This window comes from Temnothorax americanus, unplaced genomic scaffold (assembly GCF_048541705.1).
Source record: "Temnothorax americanus isolate GAGA-0224 unplaced genomic scaffold, ASM4854170v1 Scaffold5, whole genome shotgun sequence".
Lineage (NCBI taxonomy): Eukaryota > Metazoa > Arthropoda > Insecta > Hymenoptera > Formicidae > Temnothorax > Temnothorax americanus.
In genome coordinates, this window is record NW_027509657.1 from 5,756,540 (window position 1) to 5,780,548 (window position 24,009).

At 43.0% G+C, this 24,009-nt stretch overlaps 4 protein-coding genes and 1 long non-coding RNA gene across 18 annotated transcripts in view; 3 read left to right on the forward strand and 2 right to left on the reverse strand.

The window, feature by feature from the left end:
- Positions 1-2,651, forward strand: part of LOC143903845 (lachesin) — a 29,440-nt gene extending 26,789 nt beyond the window's left edge. The window contains exons 6-9 of the mRNA XM_077417840.1: positions 448-598; positions 1,326-1,474; positions 1,577-1,639; positions 1,836-2,651. Of these exons, the coding sequence (XP_077273966.1) occupies positions 448-598; positions 1,326-1,474; positions 1,577-1,639; positions 1,836-1,957 (485 nt within the window). The 3' untranslated portion in view covers positions 1,958-2,651. The remainder of the gene's footprint in view (positions 1-447; positions 599-1,325; positions 1,475-1,576; positions 1,640-1,835) is intronic.
- The window catches only part of LOC143904244 (uncharacterized), an 82,189-nt gene extending 76,790 nt beyond the window's left edge, over positions 1-5,399 (reverse strand). For 6 of the 10 annotated variants that reach the window (XR_013258880.1, XR_013258876.1, XR_013258873.1 and 3 more), the window contains exon 1: positions 3,330-3,933. This is a non-coding gene — a long non-coding RNA (uncharacterized LOC143904244). Of the gene's footprint in view, positions 1-3,329; positions 3,934-5,105 lie in introns of those variants that run through there. The other 4 variants (XR_013258881.1, XR_013258877.1, XR_013258882.1 and 1 more) reach the window with 1 other exon arrangement.
- A 666-nt stretch (positions 5,400-6,065) lies between these two features.
- On the reverse strand, positions 6,066-9,549 carry LOC143904010 (uncharacterized). Of its 2 annotated transcripts, XM_077418209.1 has the most exons (5): positions 9,392-9,549; positions 8,205-8,585; positions 7,682-7,862; positions 7,018-7,499; positions 6,066-6,616 (listed from the first exon to the last, which is right to left on the reverse strand). In XM_077418209.1, exons 1-5 carry the CDS (start codon positions 9,413-9,415, stop codon positions 6,359-6,361), a joined length of 1,326 nt encoding a protein of 441 aa, XP_077274335.1. In that variant the 5' UTR covers positions 9,416-9,549; the 3' UTR covers positions 6,066-6,358. The 2 variants fall into 2 exon arrangements, with proteins under 2 accessions (XP_077274335.1, XP_077274336.1); XM_077418210.1 differs by lacking the exon at positions 9,392-9,549 and having other exon boundaries at positions 7,682-7,858; positions 8,205-8,498.
- Positions 9,550-10,837: 1,288 nt separating this feature from the next.
- On the forward strand, positions 10,838-13,918 carry Hd (humpty dumpty). Its single transcript, XM_077418188.1, has 7 exons — positions 10,838-10,995; positions 11,259-11,900; positions 11,982-12,310; positions 12,482-12,693; positions 12,750-12,953; positions 13,048-13,228; positions 13,322-13,918. Exons 2-7 carry the CDS (start codon positions 11,263-11,265, stop codon positions 13,516-13,518), a joined length of 1,761 nt encoding a protein of 586 aa, XP_077274314.1. The 5' UTR covers positions 10,838-10,995; positions 11,259-11,262; the 3' UTR covers positions 13,519-13,918.
- Positions 13,919-16,127: 2,209 nt separating this feature from the next.
- LOC143904008 (uncharacterized) lies at positions 16,128-23,947 on the forward strand. Of its 4 annotated transcripts, none has more exons than XM_077418204.1 (6): positions 16,128-16,603; positions 19,111-19,355; positions 19,790-20,181; positions 20,293-20,511; positions 20,973-21,338; positions 21,562-23,947. In XM_077418204.1, the coding sequence occupies exons 2-6, from the start codon at positions 19,136-19,138 to the stop codon at positions 21,787-21,789; spliced, it is 1,425 nt and encodes a 474-aa protein (XP_077274330.1). In that variant the 5' UTR covers positions 16,128-16,603; positions 19,111-19,135; the 3' UTR covers positions 21,790-23,947. The 4 variants fall into 4 exon arrangements, with proteins under 4 accessions (XP_077274330.1, XP_077274329.1, XP_077274333.1 ...); XM_077418203.1 differs by having other exon boundaries at positions 16,128-16,466; XM_077418207.1 differs by having other exon boundaries at positions 16,128-16,466; positions 20,973-21,333; positions 21,562-21,700.
- Positions 23,948-24,009: the final 62 nt, after the last annotated feature.

Sequence of the window (24,009 nt, forward strand, 5' to 3'; positions counted from 1 at the left end):
GTTGCCGATAGTCGAGGGAAGCTCTTGAAAAAATATAGGATACTTACATTCAAGAAGAAGGAAAAATTTTCGTTCTTATTTCGACGAACGCCAATAATTTTACGAAAGTGGAACTCGTTATTTTGAACGGATTCCCCGTATACAATCCCCAAAATAGGTTCTCGAGCCTTTGTGTCCCGGGTATACAATAAAAGTTATTTCGCGGTCGCGAAAACTCACGTCCGAGCTTTCGTTTGAAAATTACGTAATAGGCGGACGAGCAAGAAAAAAGCTTAATTTCGGCGCGCGTGCACGCGCGCGTTCTCATCGAATGAGAATCAAATTTTCCGAGAAACTTTCATTTCCTCCTTAAAACGAGTTCTACGTCTTTAAAGCTTCCCTCGTACGTATAATACATTCGCGAGGAGCTCCCGCTCGCATTTTCCAGACGCATTGTATTTTCCATAGTCGCACCGGTCGTAAAAGCACCCAACCAGCTATTGGGCGCTCCTCTGGGCACGGACGTGCAGCTCGAGTGCTACGTCGAGGCGTTTCCGAACACGATCAATTATTGGGTGAAGAATCAACGGGGCACGGATGACGAAATGTTATTGGAAGGGTGAGCTCTCGTTCGTTATTTTTTTAATACGAATAATCGTTCGCGCCCGCAATACGGCTCGAGATATAAAGCAACGGTAAAATCTGTGTGCAGGGCGTGGGCACGGAACACTTTGGTCGTAACGTCGCGATTCTGCAAATCTCGGGGCGACCGACGTCGCCGAGACGTCGAATTGTAAAATTCCAACAAAACTGAAATTTTCCAATAAGCCGATATTGCAGCGATATTCCGAGCTAAAAATACTACGATAACTTAAATGTGATATCGAAATGATCGCTAAATGGCGATATCTGTCTTCTAATTTCGGAAATTGGGATAACTTAAATACGATGTCGAACCGATCGTTAAATGGCATCTGTCTTCTAATTTTGTAAACTAAATGCTGGCTAATGGATTCAGAAATTGTTAAATTACAAATACGTAGTACACTAAACGATCGCCGATAAATTCTCGTGGTTCTTCAAACGTAACGTACATACAAAAGGCGAACGTTGCAGCAGCAACAACCTGCGTATAATATTTGCACGCGCGCGTCTGGCAGATATATCTTCTCGCGCGTTATTTCCGTCACTTTTCTGTGCCGTATACCAAGGAAATGACGGTAAAAGGTGCGCTCGCGCTCGGTAGAAATCTTTTATCTTTTGCCCCGGCATTTTTCTTTTCATTCTGAAAGCGAAACATTTCTGACAATGAGACTCATGTACTCGCTCGTATGTGATTCGTGCAGACCGAAGTACAGCGTGCGGGAGGAACGTACGGGATACACGGTCCTGATGTGGCTCTTAATCAAAAAATTCACGGACAGAGACGTCGGTAGTTACAAATGCGTTTCAACGAATAGCCTAGGAAAGGCGGACGGAACTTTGAGATTGTACGGTAAGTTACACCGGCCCGCGGCCGAAAGAGCGGACATATATGCGCTTTCAATTTTTATATACGCTTTGAGATCCTCAAATCCGGATCGGTGTCCACTTTCAGAGATCAAAATTGGGTTCGACAGAGTGGGATCTCGTGGGAAGGATCACGTATCTATTATCGGTGGTGAGTAACACAAAGAGCAGATTTACCGCTCGAAAACACGCGTTATCAATCCCGTTGTTGTCGTCGCGATAAGATTCGGCGTTCAGTAGCCCGCCGACCGATTCCCAGTAGCGCGATTAATTTCTCTATAGAAATAGATCGATGTCGCGCTTTTTTTTCCTCTCGGAAAAAGGGTGTAATTTATTTTTTTTTCTAGGTTTGGCCGAAGCCGCTCAAAGTTCCGGCGCCAGCAACGGCGTCGGCGGTTTCTCGACGAGCAACAACTTGTCGCAGATTCTATCGATGTTTCTCTTCATACCGATACTGTGGATACGGTGAAGAAGGGATCCATTGCTGGTCACCGCTAAGCTACTTAGTGCCGGATGACTTTGTGCCAAAAAAAAAAGACAAGAATGTAGAGAGAATGCGCGAGAGAGTGCGAGAGACAGTATGGCAGAGAACGTATGGAAGCAAGAACGCTCAAAAGAGAGAAAGAGAGAGAGAGAGAGAGAGAGAGAGAGAGAGAGAGAGAGAGAATGAGATAGAATGAGAGAGCGAATGGAAATGAGATAATAAATCGGAGTCTTCGGTAACTCCAAATTCTTCCTACTTTCCTTTTCCTACTCCCGAGTGTCGAGAACATTTTTAGATCAATGAGTGTTGTGTCAATGTACGCGTCGCTTTAGATTCGCGCTTCGCGGATCGGCCGAGCGAAGCTCGAGATTCGCGCTGTTCGTCGGGAAACGAGATCGGTAGTGACCCGAAGGTTGTCCGCGCCAATCGTGTAATTCGTTTTAATATACTTTATAATCGAGGTATGCGACGAGAGGACGTATAACGCGGCGATCGACGCGGACAGCGTGAATTCGAGAGGAACGGGGGGAAGGGAGTTCGCCATATCGCGGGGATGCTTTATGAATCGACGAGATAATAATCAACGGTCGTTTTGTCATTGATTTATCGCGCTGCTGACTGACTTTGAACGTCGGAAAACTTTGATGTATCGAAATAAAAATAAGAATCGAACGTTGTACCTTCTGCCTCATGTTTTGTCATTTTGGCCTTGATGCTATATATTACCCATTTTTCATCTCGCTTATCCAACGTGACTTACATATGCCATGGTGAGATATACGCGTAACAATCGGACATATATAGAGGTAAGTACGTTTAAACAATTATATAAAAACAGAAATTCACAAGTGTATATAACATTTCTCTCTATAATTTCGTTCAGATTTAATTCTCGTGATGTATAGTAATAGCAGAAATTACTGACGCCATATAAAAATATTATCTCAAAATTAAATACCGATGAAATTAATACCTCAGAGGGCTAAATAAAATCATTCTCTATCTATAAACCAACCGATTAATTATCATTTATTTCATTCATTTTATTTCATTTAAATAAATTCAAATTTTATAAGGTATACCATTTGATTTCCATCCTCGCTCGCTAGATGGCGACACCTTCCAGTCCTTGCGTCCACGGAATGCTTTTGAAAATTGTAGCTACCCCAGAGTCAGGGATAAGAGATAAATATATATATTTTTCTGAATACGACTTACCGATAATAATTTCTGTCATTATAGCGTCACGAGGATTAAATAAATCTATTGTCGTAGAGAAAAAGACGGATACGAAGATATTAAATATTTTTAGTGAAAAACATATAATAACACCGCTAATTATGATATATACACATACTTGACAACGATCGTGCAGCGATTGAATTGAGAGCCTCGCTGTACCTCCACAGGAAAATAATGGCACAGAATATCTGAGCGCGATGAAGGATTCCAGGATTCGTCGGATTCCGGGCACCGGGCACGCAAGAGCGCATCGTCGCCGTGTCGGTGCTCTCGAATCATTAGATATCATCGCGAATCTAGTGTTCGATAGCGATCCTCGGTGTGAAATTATCGCGATAAATTAAGTATGCGACACACACTTGACGGGAGACACTCGCGATAGTCCCCGAGTCCCGTAGGCGCGAGACGCGAGACCCTTTCCGGGATGCCGGATCCGTCACGTCGCGACGCGCTGCACGCTACACGATTGACTGTGATTTGATTTGAAGCGTATCGAAAGCGCGATTTTCGAAGTATCGAAACGGTCGAGGCGGCGAGCCAATCGTAGAGCTCCGGCTCCGGCTGATACGATTCGTGCGCTTCACGAAGTTTCACGAAGGAAACGCGTTATGCCATCCTGTACACTACCGCCTGTACCGTCCATTTTCGAAATTGGTACTACGTAGCCACGTTCATTTTCCGACGCTGCCGATAAAGCATCATTTTGGTGCGCGTCCGTGCTACATCTGCACAAACGCATATATACATTGCAGTGTCGGAAAGAGAAAAAGTGAGAGAGGGAGAGAGAGAGAGAGGGCTATTAGAGATATATATATATATTTAACATATAATATAAATATATAAAATAAGTTAATGTTTATCGATACATGTATGTAAGATTTATATTCTCGATTGTAATTGGTCGAGGATCAGTTTAATAAATATAACTTACATGTGTGTCGATAAATATTAACTTATTTTATCTATTTATATTATATGTTAAATATATATATATATCTCTAATATATATATAGTTCTCTTTCCCTCTCTTACTTTTTCTCTTCTTGCACTTTCACACTTCCCAGACACATCATGCGCAATGTCCAAAATCGGGACATAAGTCGTCTTTTAGCCATCTTTTTCGCAAGATATCTCTTAAACGTCTTACGTTCCGCTTTTATACATGTGCGTGCTGTCTGGGTTATTTCAAATAAAAGATGTGTATCTCATATCAATTTAAAAATCCAAATTCGAGACAATAGGCCTTTGTGGAAAATTTTGTAAGCAAAACGAATAATATTTGAGGTGTAAATGTTTTATAATTTTTAAGTATCGATTCTAACGACGACGGTTTGTCGTCTTTTATGGTATGCGTGATCACCGCGCAGCAAAAACGATCGCGACGAAATTTTTACAATCGATATACAATTTAATTTTCTATAAAATAGAGGTTAGAAAGAATAAAAAAGCACATACAAATAAATTTGAAACATTTGATGTGTAAACGTAACGAGTTGCGTGAACGAGCGAATTACGTGTCTGTTTTTGAACGAAAAACGGAATTGTATTCGTGGATGCACATTTCAGCTGTTCGCACTCTCGATATTCGTATACGCATTTCGAAGCAAGCTCGCTCCCTCGTCGTTCGCGACAAGCAAAGTGCGAAACGTCAAACGCGCGCGATCGTTCTCTTCGATCACTTAATTGATTATTAATTCCCGCACTTAACCAGAAGGATCAAGCGTCTTCCCGCGCGTCTCACTCGTTCGAAAAAATCGAAACGGAGCAGGAGACGTGAATTCCGAGGTTATCGTTTCACTGCGACCCGCGGAACAACGATTCCATTAAGATTCGGATGTATCGCGCTCCGAATCGTTTAATCCTCACATATATGTACATATAATTCACTCACCATTCGATCACGGCGCACTGCAGGAGACCCGCCAAATCACACCCGGCACCCGGCACTGGCAGCGGTGATAATGTACGGCGTCCATCAGCACGTACACGGCATTCGACGTTCATTTCGTCTAGCGACGGCATCTCACTCGTTTCAGTCGACGCGAAGAAGGGACGGATTATTCGGCGTACGTTCAGCTTGCGATACCGCGCAACCGAATTTCTTTTCATTCGCGAGAAGACCGACAACGTCTCGCGATCCGACGTTGAACGCGTCAGTCGTCGCGTATTTACTTGCACGAGCCGTTGCGCCGTTTGCGCGCGACGTGCCGCCGCCGGCCGCACAGTCGGGCGAGTGCGAGTGCCGCGAGAGGTCGAACGCGATTGGCTCGTGAGTCGAGCCCCCGGATCTGGCCAATCACGCGTTTCGCCGCTCCGCGTTGCCCGCAATCGCGCGCGCGTTGAAACCCCTAATTCCATATTTCTCACATCTCAAGCATGATCGTGTCACTTTAAGGAATCCCGTTCAGATATCCTACTGGATTAACCCAACAAATCAGGCCCCTTATGAATCATGTCGCAGTTTTTATTAAAGCTTTGTATATTAGATTGTAACACGGTTAAGTAGGTCTATAGATTGAAATACGGGTAGGCAGGGACAAGGGGATATAATTCGATAAAAAAAATTGTAGAATAAAACTAATATTCTTAATATAATAATAAATATAATTATTATTATATTTTTTGAATGATAACAACTCAGATGTATATTAAATAATACTAATTTTTATATTTAAAAATATTTAATATATTAAAAATTAGGACGAAATTTAAGAAGAAATGTACCTTTATAAAAAATTATGCGTGCATGGTATAATAGTAATTAAGTGTAATAAATAGAACATGAAAACCATTACGATCAATCAACTCGTTGCTTTCAAGGTAACGTGGCAGAAATTGATAACACCAGTGATATCTGTAACATTTACTACCCGAAAACTCTACCACCAGGAAACATTTCAAATGGTCGTGTATATTTGTAGTCCGTGAATCTTTCGTCTTTGACACTTATTCGAGTATGAGCGTTCTCTCGTAGGTAGGATAGAATTTATTAGGATCAGGGGTGTGCTTTGAAGCATCGGTAGAAGTTGTGCCATTTTTCTTCTCGAAAAATAAATCCTCCATAAATATTGGATAAAGAATTCCCCCTGCATTGCCCCAATCATTGATCCAATACCTCGGATAAATATATAAATAGTTAAAATTTTAATTTGGGCACGGTCTGTCATTTGTGTCATACGGCGCACCGACAATCTCGTTGGTTGCCGATAATTCCTCGTTACTTCTGTATGGATTTTGCACATAGGTAACGAAAGATGGTTGAGAATGTACAGAATTAGGTGTTGCCGCCGTATCGGTGTATTGGGAAGCTTTCGGCGTCACTTCAGAGTAAAAAGGAATTTGTATAAATGTCTTGTCCTGGCTTGGCTCTGCCGTGTTGATCGTGTTCATATTTGTGATTTCCTGTAACATACATAATGCGTTATTTTAATAAAATTTGTAAAAAAAATGTTTCGTTCTTTTTCTCTTTTTCTAAAAATATTATATAAGATATTTTGTATCACAGACCATACGAATGTTTATATATTTTACATTGCAGAAAAGAATATTTTTTATAAACTTTATGAAACACATTCATAATGTTCGACAATAAATGTTCCATTTTACAATATTAAAGTTGTGCACATAGCGCATTACATTAATCAGATTCAAAATGAGAAATTTAATTAAATTTTTAAATTTTAATTGAAAAATATTTGAGCAAGAAATCCATATCGTTTCGGTCGTAATAATGCATTAAATTTCAATAGATCGGACAAAAATAAAAATTTTTAAATGAATTATATTAAAGCTAGAATCTTTACCTGCAAAGATTTCTTTTTGGATTCGCGGTGGGCAGCCCGTCCGCATGCTTCCTCCATATAGTATCTCGTCTTTCTTTGTGGAACGCTATACACATGTCCCGGCCGTACCGGCCTAATATATTGCGATTTGTTCAGCAACGATGTGTAAAGTGCTCCATACCATTTTGCCGTTTCTTTCACAGCGTCTGATGCACTGTCTGATCCATTGTCTCGGTATTTACTACTATAATCGTTATCGTTCGATTTCTGCGAACTCGAAGATTGCGCGAATCTCATCAAAGGTCTGTTGTAAATGACACCGCCTTGCGCGACGTTCGGAGGTTGCGAATGACGATTTGCATCATACTGATGGTTAATCGTACCTTGCCATGTGTTGGGAATGTTGTATGTATGTTCAGGGTGCGTATCTTCCGTATAAAAACCGAATGAACGTGGATTTGTTGTGTAGTCATTCTTGATCTGACGGTTCTCCACACGCTTATCTGTAATTGAATAACAGTTTACATTCAAGCGAATTCGTACTAATATTGGTACATTGATTTTTTTACGTTTGCGTCTCATTGGAACTCGTACAAGCTGAAGTTACACGACTTTCGAGATAAGCGGTGCATCAGGTTATTATTTGAAGATGTCAAATTTTAATCTTGTTCTATGAAATATTTACCAGTAGTATCAGTAGGCTCGTGTTCTGAAAGTAACGAGTCGACGGTTGTAAGATCCTTGGCGTCAGTTAAGGGCGACTTCGCGGCCACATCATTGTCATGTGCAACGACTTCAGATTTACTGGATTCGGTGCTTGTATTAGGATCCGATCTGCGTGATCTTTTCCTTCGGTTGTGTACTGTCTAGAGAAATATCGTTTTTAAGAAAATCTTAATAAGTTATAGGATATATTCATGTACGAAAACACGACAAATATCAGCGTTTGTATTATAATTAACTCCAAGAAAAGCTGTTTGTCAATAATAAAGTGACGTACATATTCGTCCCGTAAGACAAATTTCTAGGTGTTACACATATATAGGTATTTCAAATTAAATATTACATTTAAAATATATGAAATTAAATAAAATTTAAATTTTCAATAAAATGATGGTAATATAAATAAAATATTGCGATGTTAAGTTAATGAAACATTACACTTAGACCATTTTCTCAGGTCAAGCAATAGGATAATGAGCATTTACCAAAGATTGAGGATGGCCGACATACACCGAGGGCCGTGCGTATCCATGACCTCCTATTCTTGCGAAATGCACATGGTGTGGCCTCGGTAAATAATGGTGGTACGGTGGACGATGTGGATAGCTTAACACGCGTGAACGAGCATCGGCTTGATTCCATTGATAGGGATACACCGGCGTCTGAACTCCCGAAAGATATCGCGTCGATTCCTCGTTCGGTAATTGTTCCGTGCGATATTGTTCAGGAGATCGTATCAAGTGCTGCGAAACAGACTGATGTTGCAAATAGCGTGGATTGCTATAGTATTGATGTTCGTAACCGGGTTGAACGAGGACGTCGGCAAGTGCGATACTTGCCAACGAGAAGATTGTCACTGCTAAGAACTGAAAAAGAATGATTAAAAAAACTTTATGCGGATTGTTCTTGAACAGATATTTGATATGGGAGAAATTTGTTCCCTGAATTATTTATTTAACAATTTAAAATTATTAACAACTAATCTTTCTACTTTATAACTCGACACACAAGACATGCAAGAAGTTTATTATGATTTATTATTTATTATTTATTATTTATTATTTTTTTGCATTTTATCATTTTACTTTTATCATTATACAACTGACTACGGTACATTTTATTATTGGTCACACAAGTTATGTAACAAGTTTTAACTTTTATTTTTGCATTTTACTTTTTATCACTACTAACATGCATTATTTTTAGCTTTATGATTTTTCTGGAACAACTTCATATTACGGACGAGTCTTATAGATGATTTAGGTATGATTAATTTATTTAAGTCTTGTATTTTTGTGTAATTTGTTACTTCCTGAGATTGCGTTACGTTATTACAGTCACTTGATAAGGGCCCAAACCAAGGGCCGAAACGTCGTGCGAAATACGAAACTTTGCCAGTTAAATCGAGAAACTGAAATATATTTATGAATTTACTATGGAATATTATTTTATTGGTATAAAAATCGAATTAGAGAGAGAGAGAAAGAGAGAGAGAAAAAGTAAAATGCAGAAAAGAAATAAATGTTTTATTACGTATTGATTTTTATAAAATTTCTGTCTAACGCTGATGGTGGCTATTATTAAAAAGTTCTAATTCCAGAAGTTAAAAAAAAAAAAAAACTCATGAAAATATCAAATAAATTTAAAGCATATGTCAGAAAGGTTTACTCACTAATCCTCGATGCGAAAACATCATGTTGCTCTTACAGTTTCACTTGATAAGACTAACGCGATTCCTCAGTGTCTGCACTATAAGTAACGCGCGAAAAATCGCTGACGTTATGTTGAATTTGCGCATTCCATATAATTTCGTCAGTTTGCGCATTCGCATGTGCGTTTCCGCATTGTAAAATCGTCTCGAGGCAAAAATTCAGACGTCATTAAATTTTTTTAAATGTATGTCGCGCATATTCATGTCACGCATTGACAAACGTTGATGCATGCAAATTGCTGATTGATTTAAAAAATATTCTAAATTTTTTAAAATGTTACTCAGTTTATAATTCAAGAATTTTCCAATCTTATAAAGTAAATAATTCGCTAAATATGTACCTATATTAATTGGCAATATGTGAAGTGATAATGTGCCATGTATATATATGTGTCGCTCCGGCGCGGCATTTTCCGCCCTTTTCGTACCCGAAATGGCCCAGAACCTCCCGCGCGAGATTCTCACCACTTCCTACGCGTCTTAAGGGGGGAGGTTTTCCAGAAGTTTGTAGAAACGTAGTTTTGGGCCCCATCTGGGCCTCGGCCTGTCAACCGCCGTCCGATAACCGTAGGATAAACCGCTCGGAATTCTGAGATAGCGTTGCGTCGTCTAAGAGCCGATTTCACAATCTCCGATTAATGTGATTCTCCGATTAAACTCACTCCGCATCTCTTTCTAACTGTCCCCCTAGAAAGAGGACGAAGAGTGAGTTTAATCGGAGGATCAAGTTAATCGGAGACTGTGAAATCGGTCCCGTTAAAAAATTCCAACGTGCGTCGTCCGAAATTTTAGGATAGAGGATTTACGTATAGGAAATTTCCATACGCAACAGCGTTAATGCAACGCTCGATATATTCGCGAATCCGTCACCGCAACTGGTTTTGTCTTCAGGAATGCAATTGTATTTCATTAGAATCTCAATTAAGACGATCACTTCGGAGAAGCAACTCGTGTATCTTTTTTTTTTCAATCTTCATAAGTCAATTTAATTACAACGTGGACGGGTAATCAAACAAATAAACCCAAGTATATATTTAAATGTTGAAAGGAAGATTCTCAACACGCGTTGGATGGTTTAATTTAAATACATAAATATTTCAATTATAAAAAAATTATATAATCAGTTGAAATTATATTAATAAGTCGTGTTAACAACTTTATTTTCTTAGTGCATTAAATCGCAATGGCATTCGGTATGTACAAGCAGGACGGTCTTTAAAAATATTGCTTAAGTATACCTTTTCCTCGATACTAATACCAGATTAAATAATAAAATTAAATTGTGCATTATATATATATATATCAGATGAAATCGCGCAATTTACAGATGTATGTAGCAGCATGGACGCGCAGTGCGCACCAAAATGATGTTTTATCGGCAGTGTCGGAAAATGAGCGTGCGGCTACGTAGTACCAATTTCGAAAGTAGATGTACTGATGGCCAGGATGCTTCTTTCTGGCATTGTGTACAAAATCGCGTATTCCTAACCTCATTTTTTAAATAGACGAAAAAACGTTATATTGACAATCGATTGATACGAGTGAGGCGAATAATAAAAAACACAGTACGTATTTCCTTTTCTTTTTCTAATAATTAATCAATTAATAGTTGATTCAATTAAACGTTATTTTTGGAACGAAAAGTTACCTAACCTATACGTTTCTACAGTTATTCGAATAACTAACTTTTTAACATTTTGATGTATTATTATGCATTGATATAATTATTGCTACAATATAAAATCTTTAATAACATAAATATTACATAATGTTGTTCGGTTATCTTACACACATAACTCATTACTTATCTTATATAAACTTTTTACAGCGACATGTCAAATCTAACTTTGCACACGCCAATGGCGGAATCTGAAAATGCAAGTGCATTGGAGTGGACGCGTCCTGATCAAGTGATGCAACTGCATCGTATGAAATTAAAGAAACGTGCGCTTCAAGCGCGTATAAACAAAACGACCATCAACGCTGGCGATCGACAAACGGCTACGAATTTAGACGCGCTTAAGTCCAGCGTTAATGTACCACAACGTATATCTTACCAGAAGCGTAAGAACCCTTTCGCGATCAATGAAACGTGTAAGAAGCGGAAGGATTTAACGTCAACCGGATTAGAAATCGGTAACGACAACACATTGTTTGAATTACTACACATCGACGTTCAACGGGAGAAGCCAACGACAGATTCATCCACAAAGGATTCCAGGACTTTTGCTAACGTTCTTTCAAAATTAGAATCGACTAATCAGACTTCAGACGCAAGTGCTCCAAAGGGTGCAAAGCATATTCCTATAGATTGGACATTGAAAACTAAAATGAGGTTTATGTCTCCGAAGCCTTTTCCATGGAATGGCAAGCTCAAAACGAGCGAAGAGGCGTCAGGTACCACAGGATTTGTGAGATGTTTAGATATCGGAGAGAAAGAGACAACTTTGGACACCAGTTTAAACGCAAGGTTGGTTTTATTAGTCCTTGCCTCTATGTCTATTTGTTTTTCTAAATCTTGTAATAATGTCTCGTTAAATATTCCGATTAGATTCCATCAATGTTGCTTGATATGGCAACATCCATCTTTACCATGGTTAGAGTTATTCCCTCGCTCCGCTGGTAAAGTGAGTGCATCTCTCGCAAATAATGCATCGATAGTGAACAATCAAAATATGAAAGATGCATTGTATCGAGAATGGTGCGATAGCTTCAGATCCCTATTTCATTTATTGCGAGCAAGGCAATGTCCATACTTTTACGTATGCGCGAACACATTTACAGTGCTTTTTCGTGCCGCTGGTATCTGCGGATTGTCGGAGATTCATGCTCTTATTACACCTACGACACGTGGATTTCGTCAGTCATTGAAACAAGAAGGTAGAGAATTCCATTTGCTTATTTTATTTAGTTATTTATCGATAAAATATGAATCTTTGATGACAGTACTAGTAAAATATAACTACATTGTGGGATAAAAATAAAAACAGATTTTAGAATATCAAATTTTATTTTGTTTAAAAATTAACAGTGTCTTTCGACATATTTCAGAAATAGAATTCTCTATGCCCTTAAGGAAGGATTACAAAAGACGATCCGACCCGACAGATTCCGATTCTAAAACTGCAGATGTGTCTACCGTGGATTGTCAGCAAGAGAGTGAAAATTACGAAGAAGAAGATGACGATGACGAAACTCAAGACGCATGGCTCGAGAGTCTTGGAGTAGAAAATTCAGAAATTAAGAAAATTAATCACTCACAGGTATGCATAAATATTGCGCATTCTCACGTTGTCCTGATGTTGCGATTTTATTTTAGGCAAGAATGACTTTGGAGAAAGAAAGCGAGGTAGATAACTTGAGACAATCCCTTGTGTTCGTAAGAGGTGTGGAGACGCAGGCGTTGTTTAACTTCCTAATTAATTGCAAGTCGGCTATCGCGATGACCGGTGCGTTAGCCGGTGTTCCTCCTACGCTTTTGGCTCCGACGGCCTTCCACGGTGCTACGTTAAAACCGCTCAAGGTATCGCATATATGACGGAACAGTTCGTTTTTATTTTAGAGAATTTTGGTCCCGTATCTATTGCTTTCTTTTCTTTTTACTTTTTTTTATAAAGGTTCGAGAAAGCGTAGTGCGCGATAATAACGACAGATACTATTCCCTTGAATTGAGAGGACCCCTTTTGCCGCACGTGTTGCCTTCTCTCTGTCACTTGATGAAATCCAGCCAATTGGAGCGGTATTCGGCAAGCTGCGCGCAGTTGGCCTCGACAACTTCGTTTTCCACGGCGAGGCACGGTACGGGCACGCGAATACACGTGTTTGTGCGCATGTTAATCGACGCGGAATCTTACAAACTAAATAGCAAAAATAATATTTATATTCCTACAGGCCACGCGATCGTCACGAGAGAAAAAGATCTCGATACCACGAAGGACTCCCTACCGCCTAACGTTTTCGGGCAAGAAAATTTGAGCGATTGCGGATTTAACGAAGAATTATTGAGCCATTTTTGCAGTCCCGACCCGGCCAGGATAGAAATTTTGGATAGCCTGAAATTTTTTAACGGACTATATACATGGTCGTGATCTCGCGATCATATAATTTAGAAATAAATATAGCACAGATTTAAGTACGGGACCTTTGTAAAGATTAATTTAAAAAAGGCAACTGACTTTTTAGCCTAAGCGTTAGGACAATGTTACGTCGCTGGCGACACGTATACTTAACGTCCGATAACGAAATATCGTTACGCTTGTGAAAATGTAGGGATCTAATGTCATCTAAAATGTAAGTATATATCTAATGTGATGACGAATGTTTAATGTAACTACGATTTATATACACAAATTGTAAGATTTATATTTTTATTGACGTGTAATTTAACGTGTGTAATTTAACATGTAATTTTAAATTGCGAGATTGTACATATCACGTGTGAGAAGACAAGGAACATTATCGATATCAGATAAAGACGTTTTCATTTAAGCCGACGTAATATTATAATCGCCCTAATAACGATAACTTTGTAGATTATAATAATCGATATTTTACGTTTTATCGCGTTATATGGACTTTCGTTTAATGTTGGTACATTTATGGAAAAATCAAATATTGCTTTTTATTATGTTATACATATATCGTACATATGTTATACGTTTAATGCGAAAAGGGAAGAAAGAACGAGATTACGATTATAACGAACTAATTTAACGCGGTTGTTTTTTTTTATGCAGAAAGGACAATCGCGTTGTCGTCATTAATTTAAAACCTTCCCAGAAGGAGTCACGCGCGACGGTAACATCATCGTTAAGAAGGGCCGTTCGAGAACCCCGGGAACGACGTAGGTGGGGTCCGCACAGCGGATGGATTGCCCCTAAAAATAACGAATCGATATTCGCCCGCTGCCCCCAAATCGGTTGCCGGACTCGCCTGGGTCAGCGAGAGAGAGAGAGAGAGGGGGGGAGAAAGAAAAGAGGAAGAGGAAGAGCGTGTGTGTGTCCACAATACGGAAAATCAAATTGGTTTTATTACATCGAGACGCATTTCTTTCTCTCTCTTCCGAATCACATATGATCCGCCCGGCGCAAGTTCGGCCGAGAAAACTCGCCGTAGGAACATCGCCCCGTTGGATGCGTTTGCCGCGAGGCGCGGCGGGCACGGCTGCGAATTACACGCGCCATGCCGGGGGCTTACGTCAGGGCTCGTCGCCGTATTGCGACACCGCGCCGAGCGCCGAGGCGGAGGCGGTTTCGCGTTGCAAGGTCTTCCTGGCGCGGCTCGAATTTTTCGTGCGAGCGCGCCGTTTTCCAGTCCGCCGTCCGCCGCCGCCGCCGCCGCCGCCGCCGCCGCCGCCGCCGCCGCCGCACGTTTCCACGAGCGAATTTTAATTCCCGCCGTCCCCCGCCCCGTCCCGTCTCTCTCCCTCTTTTCTGTGCGAGCGAATTCCTGGCGAGCGACGGGTATCTTATCGCTCGTGCGATACAAACGGAATTCGAAGACGCTAATGGGAGTACGGGCCCGAGTTCGATACTTCGGCTCGTGCTCCGATGGGGAACGTTCGTTTTAACCGAATGAGATTAAAAACGTCGTGTTTACGTGTCTCTCTCGGATATGGAATGTGCAGGACGGTTTCTACCTGCCAGGTCCACGTCTCTCTCGAGGATTGCAGAGCTCTCGGTTGCATCGAGTCGATTTTTCCTCCGCGAAAATCGAGGAGTATCATAACTCTTACTCTTCGCTCATTGCAAACTAAAAGAAAAAATTGCGGGGAAGACAAATATTAAAATCAGTTTTAAACTTGATGTCAAGTTTACTTTTAGATTTTAAATCGAGTCTCATTAGTAACATATCCATAACATCGAGAAGAAGCGGCGATGAGAATGGTGACCGATCGTCCCCCGGGGCAAAGTCGACTCAAAATTGATCGAAGCGGAAGCACACGCAAGCGACACACCCTGCGTCTCGACGTATTTACGCATCCCGAGATCCGCGCGCTTTGCGTCCTTCGGTCGGCGCCACCCCTAATGATACTACGTAGAAATGTCGATAGCTATCTCGGGGACATAGATTACAATTATCTTCCGAATGCCACCTCCGTAGCATATGGCGCGAGACAGAAAAAAAAGAGAGAGTAATACAAACTCGAAGCCCGCGTAAAGTCGATCCCGACAAGAAAGGAGCGTTGTTTTCGCCCGACGAGAGGCAAACCCCTCGTCGACGCGAGGATTCGGGGGTGGATGAAGATCGTTGGGTACTGGGTACGCGTCGGGCGTTGGTAAGGCACCCGCGACGCGTAGCGAAGCGACGGGGGCCGCACAAGGGGGTAACGGAGAGACGAGAGCGATGTAAAATCGGGGCTCGGCCGAAGGGGGGAAAAAGACGGAAAATCCGAGGGGAGAGAGAAAGAGACAGAGAGGGAAAAGGGGAGGGGGTTAGAAAAAGCGACGACACTCTCCTGACTCTCCCCGTGGCACGCTACACGTGCGCGCGTGTGCGTGAAATGCGTGCGCGTGTGCGTGCGCGGGGGGTTTTGAGAGGCCGACGGCACACCACGACGATGATGACGACGACGACGACGGCGACGGCGACGGCGGCAGCGGCGGCGGCGGCAATGCCGACGATGTACACGACTACTACTACGACGCCGCGTGGGGGTTGCACGAAGACCCCCTGGTGGGGTTCTGGCCGCCGACCCTACAGTCCCCCGCTGGAAATGATATCAGTCGCAACTCGGTCGAGGGAGCCCCAGCACGCGTCGCGTCACGCCGTCGGTCGCGCCGTGCCCCTCGCGGACCAGTAGTTTTCTCCTATCCCGCGATTACACGCGAATAGTAACCCGCCCCTCCAAAAGCGAGTGTGTACACGTACATCGCGCCCGTCGCCGCCCGAGGAAATCGCCAGAGAAACCATACCCAGCCGTGCGCCGCCGGAGGCTCCGACACGCGAGGCCTACACTTCGGGGTGAAAGGGGGTAGATCCCCCGCGACACCGTCGTCCGCCCTGAAATTGGAGCTTTTCTCGTCGGAGGTCGCAGGTACCCGCGGGGTGGCCGTCGCTGCACACGACGGCGTTTCTTGCGCGCGTTCTTCCTCTAGCGAGACCGAGAGGAAATAGGAAATCGCGCGACGTGGAGCAGGGTCGCGGGACGGAGCGAGAGAGAGAAAGAGAGAGGTAAGAGCTCCTGCTCTTCATCTGTCTCTTTCTCTTTCTCTCTCTCTCTCGCTCCCCTGGTCGCGTGTCCCTCCACCGCCTCTGCCGCCGGAGCGCGCGTTCCGGAGGCGCGACGTCGACGTCGAGGCGCGGATATTAATAGAGCTCGGGGGGAGAGAGAGATAGGCAGAAAGAGAGAGAGAGAGAGAGAGAGAGAGAAGAGGCACCGGGGCACCGGCGCGACTCCCGACGTCTTTCGCGCGCCGTTGGTGGTTTCGCGTTTGGACGCGCGAGAGACTCGCGCATTCCTGGGACAGGGCGATCACGTGCGAGCCTCGTCGCCGCTTTTTTCGCCTCCTCCTCCTCCTCTCCTTCCCTCCTTTCCCCGTCCCCGTCGCACGTGAGTGACGCGCCGCTACCAGCGCTTCGCTTCGCGGCCAAAGCGCGTTTTCCCTCGTTGTTCTGCCCGCGTCGCGCCTCGACCCGTATTTCCTCCCGATCACTCGGCCGATCGTTCCCCGGATTGGGCCGCCGTTACACGCGATGAGCCCGACGGAAGAACGTCGCCCGTGACGTTCGAGCGGCCTAGCTCTTCGAGGCTCGTCGCCGTCGGAGCAAGGTGTTCCTCGACGCGAATTTGCTGCACGATTGACGTGCGAAACGCATATTTGTATCGAGAGCGATCGTACGTCACACACGCGAGCTCGTTCGAATCTCTTATCCGTTTTACATTTTGTCCTAACGACGCGCATATCTTATCTCGGCGGAATCAGCGAAATGGAATTGTCGGCAGCGCCAGCTTGTTAATTCCGGATTTTTTATTACAAATGCTTTGAAGCGTCACGACCGTAGCCTTAGACGTCGTTAAGCTCGGAAAACGTCCTTAGATCCTTAAAATCACGCGAAAATTCGCGTCGGTTTCGCATATTCGCGAGGCTCTTCCGATCGCGTTATATCGCCCGCGACGGGGGAAAGATGGAGGGAAAAAAGGGCGCGTTTGGCCCATTCCCGGCCACGGGGGGAACGGGAATCCCTTGGAAATGCGTGGGGGGGTCCACCAACAAAATTATGGATCGAGGCAACGCGAGGGTTCACGTTCTGCGCATGACTATTCGTCGTTGTTAGCCTAGTCGTTACACGCGCGCGCACGCACGCATACACGCGCCTGAGAACGCGCGCGAGAGAGAACCGCCAACCGCCTCCTCTCTTGGAGAACCCTCCTTCCGAGATCTCTTCTTCGCGCGCGCGACATACCCCCCCCCCCGGTCGCGAGTTTACCAACAACGATGCTCGAGGCTCGACGTCCGTCCGCCTCGTAAATTCGCGGCGCGAATACAAGTAGAGCGATATCCCCGTGTAGAACGCGTTCGTATGTGAAAAATTAAGAAACGAACTCGATACGATTTCAGTTCGGACGAGAACAACAACCGAGAGAGAGAATATTTCGCTGTAAGAGGTGAGGGGGCACGCGAAAACGGGTCTCCTAATCGTTGTGTTTGACGAGCGATCACGCGGCCGATTATGGGACGCGCGGTGACAACATCGGCGAATAATCACCGCGCGCGGGATCCGGGATCGGAATAATTGTGCGGAACGTGCCGATTAAAAGCGCGTCTGGCCGCGCCGAGTAGCGTCGCCCCCCCCCCCCCGCTGCCCGCCGCGCGGCTGCCCATGACGAGATTATTTCACTTATGACGCAACGATCGCGGATATATCGTGAAGAGCGTTATTAGCATTCCGCGCGCGCGGGCGTGTGATTAATAACTGTCCGCATAGTCCGGAATATTTCCTGTTACGAGTTACACTCGATCGGAAACCGCTTCTCGGGGAATATCTTGACGCGTTCTCTATGGCTACGATCAACGTGCGTTCTTCTTCTCTTTCTTTCTTCAGTGAAAGAAAAGAAAAGAGGAATGCTTCGAAGCTTTTGTAGAATTTGTAGCGTCACGTTTACGCATATCCTCTGCGTCTCGCGCGTCTTGCCAAACTAGACGATTGCAGTTCACGCGGGCGAGTCACAATTTGTTGTTATACAAAATATAAGGCCTATTCGTTTTAGCTAAATTTCTCTTGCACGGTTCATCTTTTCTCTTTTTCTCTCCAAAACGTGAAAAGAAAAAGAGGAAAGATGGACCGTGCGAGAAGTTCAGCCGAAACGAACATGCCTAATAACGTAAAATATAACGTGAGGCGATATAAACAAACGCGTGCAGATATACACACAACCGTTCTAAATATTAAAAAGAAAAGACAATGCAGATATATCGCGAGATATGTTTAATTGAGAATTCGAGAACACGCGGTTCGCGTGCAGCTCTGACAGTTTTTCAAAATATATTTCCCGGTACACGCGACGCATAACGCGTGCGTTTAATTACTAATTTACATAACCACTTGTTTAACGTACTTGATTAGAAAAGAGAGAGAAAAGCACCTTTACCGTACATACGAAAAACGTGCTCTTTTGCGTGTAAAAGTTGGTTGGTCCTATCGCGGCGTTGCGACAATACAAAATCTTTGTATTTCAGATCGATAATAATACTCGATAAAAGCATGGGCGAGAAGACGTTCAACCTGACGTGGAACAATCACCTGGCGAATCTGTCGGGTTTGTTCGAGGCTCTTTACAAGAGCGGTTCCTTGACGGACGCGACTTTGGCTTGCCAGGGTGGCATGTTGAGGGCCCATAGATTGGTGCTGGCAGCGTGTAGTCCTTACTTCGAAAGGGTCTTTAAGGAACATTACGGAGAGCAACCCATTCTCATTTTAAAAGGTATATATGGCACATTGACGCTTCGACAAAACACTCGTGGCGTTTTAAACGATATCTAAAGAAAGAAACTTTCAAGAACTTTTGTTTATTTCTTACACAAAATATTTCTTCTGAAAGAGAAAGAAAGAAGTGTTACACAAGCTATTTTTTACACAGCTGTTCGAGATAGCGACAAAATCTTTTTCTTGTTTTTTATGAGAGCTTGCGCTCCAGCGGAGGCAAAATTCCATTTGAAAAAAAAAACATATGTGGTCTCTTTTGCAGGCTTGCTTACCCGTTACTTTCTTTCTCTCCCTTTGAGGAACTCGGTATACATCGCGTGAAAATAAAAATTGAAAGGAAAGATTTTGTCCCCATCTCTATTTTGAAGAAAACTTGTAACACTTTTGCGTGAAGGGATTAAAATGCATCTGATGTACATTTTTATCGCTCAGGTGTCGCTGTCGAGGAAATGGAATGCCTGTTGGACTTCATGTACAGAGGATCCATCGATGTAGCGGAGGAGCACCTTCCCTCGCTGATAAAAACCGCCACCGATTTGGAGATACGCGGTCTCTCCGGGGAGCAGAAAACCCAGGAGAGCAACCGCAACCTCTACACCAGGGTCGAGACGCGGATGCAGCGATGCCATATCGAAACCAGAGTACACACCACCGAGTACATCAAGGAGCCGTCGGTGATCCCTTTTCTGCCGAAGCACTCGACCGTCGATTCGATGGAGGACCACATTAAAGTGGAGGATATCGAAGTGGAGGACGACCCGATGGTGATCGACGGGCACGAGGACAGCTTCGACGAGCTTCCGCGATCCACGGAAACGCAAATTGTAAGCTCGGGGGATATGCGCTTTAGCTTATTTTGAAAGATATTATCTGAGGATCGTTCCAATTATTTAGAAAGTCGTCCTAATATACATATTAATTGTAATAATTTTCAGAGGCGTATACCACCTCCGATGTACAAGCGGGAGACCAGATTCAAAGGGCAGAAGAGAGTATCCGTGGGCCGCGTGACACGAAACAACGACCCATTGGAATCGAGATCGAAAGACTCCTCGCGAGAATCGAGCTGCGAGGATTCCTCGAGGATCGTCAAATGTGAGCCTAATCTTAACGACGAATCCGCGACGGATGTCGCGGTGTCGAGCGTACATCAGGTAAGCGAGCTTATCTACCGGAAGGAAGTTTGCTAACGAAGCGTATTTTACGCGGTTGTAATACATTTCGAAGCAATAACGGCTTTACCGTAACAGCGAACTGCTTTACTCGAGACAGATTAGTTTGTTGCAATATATAAAGAAATATAATTTTATAGCAAGATTTTTTTATTTTATCATCAAAACAGATTGTGCTGTAATAACTAATTATAGTAGCAATAAAGCTTAATCGTTGTCTCGCGAAATATGCAATCGCAGCGACAGTTTTGCCGCAACAGCAAAATTCTCTTTCTCTCCATATGCGTTTTATATATGCATACATATACAAGTATACATATAAGATTATATATTGAGGCGTAACGTTCTTTTCTCTGATATTTTTTTTTATATAATACAATAACTTTTTGATTTATAATCACTTTTACAAAGGTTTTAAAACAATTTTGGTCGTTAATTTATAGGAAACTTCGAAAAGCTCGGACGAACCGTCGAAGGTGGGCGTGAAGAGGAAATACGACGTCATGAAGAGAGTAGGAGGAAACGAGGGAAGAGAGACAAGGACGCTGAGCAAATCCGAAAGGGCGCAACATAAGCCCTTCTCGTGCGACCTTTGTACTTTGGCTTTCACGAGAGCGTCGCACTTGGCGAGGCATAGAAGAGTGCACACGGGCGAAAGACCCTTCGCCTGCAGTATCTGCCCGCGAATGTTCGCTAGGCAGGACAAGCTGAAGCAACATCTGGATTCGCACTTGCAATGGCCGAAGAGAAAGGGCAACCAAACAGTCCCCTCGTTACCAACGAAGGGCAAACGCGGCAGACCACGTAAGGTAGTGCAAGAGATATCGGAGAATTTGTAATTGCAGCCCGTCACATAAGAATGTTTGTCCGCATTGCGTTCTGCATTGCAACTTGTCTGCGCGTGTTTCTTTCTCATATTTCTTTAAAATAATAATTTCTCCTTCAGACAGCGCTCTTTCATGACGGACTGTATGTACACTGTGCTTCTTTCTGATGGCCTAGTCGGATACCAGCTATCTGTAAACGTTTCAGGTTAATTTGGAGCAATCTGCGATGATGGAAGAAATTTTAAAGTTTGGCGAGTTTAGCTCTCTATTGAACAAGTCGCATTCCGCGAATTCGACGAATAAGAGTGAAAATTCCGGAAATACTGGAGACGATGGCAAGAAGAAAGAAGCGCATCGTGACGATGACGATTCGTCCCAAAGGGAAAAAGACAACCGCGGCTGCCAGGTCGAAAATGGCCAGGATATCGTTTAAATAAAATTCTTCATTTTTTGTGGAATCTGTGGATTCACAAATATCCGTAAACCATATTTTTCTATGCACAATCGCGAAACACGATGATCAATGCAACATAAAGAAGGGAGAAACCTATCGAGCTTCTACGAGAAAAGTCGTGGTATCTTTTTCCCCGAGTCTATTTCAACTTTAATAGGGCTTATAATGTTTTTCTCGTCCGCGATCGGATATATATACGTATATGCAAACGAGCACTCGCGTCGCTGTTACTGCGAACTGTTTAACGTAAGTACCTGAGATATCGACTACTGACGTTATTACCAAAGCGCACGAACCTCCAAAGAATCCAACAGCATGAGCGAGAGTCGAGAGAGTCGGTTATCGTCGACTAGGTGCATCGTCATCGATTGGTATCATTAGTATCGAACAGTAAGATTAATATAAAGGAATACCTGCGCTCTATGTACACATACACACGCGCAAGCGCGCAACACACACACACACACACGCACATACACATAACATAAATATATATGTGTATAAACCCGACCAAATAATATACGCGTGAAGATTATGGCTTGACTTTCACTGTAAACAATTTTGATCTTCCAACGTAACGTCGCTCAACATTTCACAATGCAATCTTGGTTTGAGATTCTCGAAAATGTTCACTCCGCGAATGAAAGTATCCATGCCCATTGTACGAAATGACGCGTGTGAATGACGTTATTCTAACGTGAGACCATTACGAGAGGCGCGTGATGACATATGCATATACACATACTGGCACTAGCAGATCTCGACGTCGATATTGGGGTGTTGTTTCAACAAAGTTATTTAGTTTGATATTTTTCTTAGTATCACGCTTTTACTCCAGAATCAACTATGAAAATGTGGTGAAACATTACATCCCATTTCTACTTTTTAAAAATTGTTTTCTACTTTTTTCTATTTTTTCTTAGATTTTTTAAATAAATCTAGCAAAACTAATTTTTTTTATTTAGAAGGGGAGAGTTTTAACCATTAAACCTCCTTCTAGGATCCGCCAGTGCACAGTAATGTCGTACGTACTAGGTTGCAATAACGTAGTACACAATAGTATCTGATACAGTGTGAGTCATGCCTACGTGGTAATATTTTGTCATACGCGCGACTATAATACGTCAAGTACAAAATGTCCAAATGTTAGACTACGCGTACAACACTCTGCCACGCGACGGCGTAAATTAGGGGTGTGCGAGTACTCGAATATTTCTCAGGTACTCTACCGTCTCTTGGATAACGGGAAACCTCCAGAGAATAACAATATAATAAGCTCCAAAAAGCAAAGATTGATCTTTCCATGGTGGAAGTTGGAACTTTCTCTTTCTATAAAAGTTGCAAACTACAATGAAACCTGAAAGAACCCAACGTCCACCCGAGACAGCTCTTCTCCAGGAGGGTTCAACTTGGGTTCTAGCATCGTTAATAATAATGATGTAAGAATGTCTGAAATTGAACCGGCACTCTAAATAATTCAATCGGCTTACTTAAACCTTATCAGAGCAGTTTTACCGAATTTTCTCTCTATGTTAATGAATAATAAAAAAAGTAAAAAGAGATATAATCGAGGTGCGCTCCTAAGACGCGAATAGCTAAATAAAGACGAGAATTGCGCGAGTACTCGCACAATCTCGACGTAAATAAATGGGCCTAGGGTTCCTCTCGATTTATTTAGATTCGCGACTGATATATAGGCGTATTTCTTTTATAGAGTTTTACGATTTGTGCAACATTGTGCCGACAATGTCGACGAGGTAGCCTCGTCTTACCGCGAACGTTCGTCGAATCGGCCCTAATTCGAAACATTCGCGAACGTCCGCTCGGTATACACACGTCGGAATATCATGTGGTGTCAGTGTCATTATAATTGGTTATTATTACTGTTGTATATACAAATTGATTGTTATCGTAAGAATTGCGTTCTGTTTTGTTGAACTGGCTGTTGCTCGATCTCACGGACACACCGTTCGCCCATCCGTGACCGTGTCCATTCCCGTGGTAACGTGCAATTATTTTCAGTGATATAGACACCCTGCGTCGCTGCCGTACGTGCGAGGTATGCGAAAGGTTCATATCTTGCATTCTATATATAGTGTGTAGCGCGTGTAAATAAATTTTCAAGTGAAGACGAGAACCTCCTCCCGCTTGTTGTCCCTTCGCTTGTCCAAGCTGGTGAATCCTTATATATATCGCGCC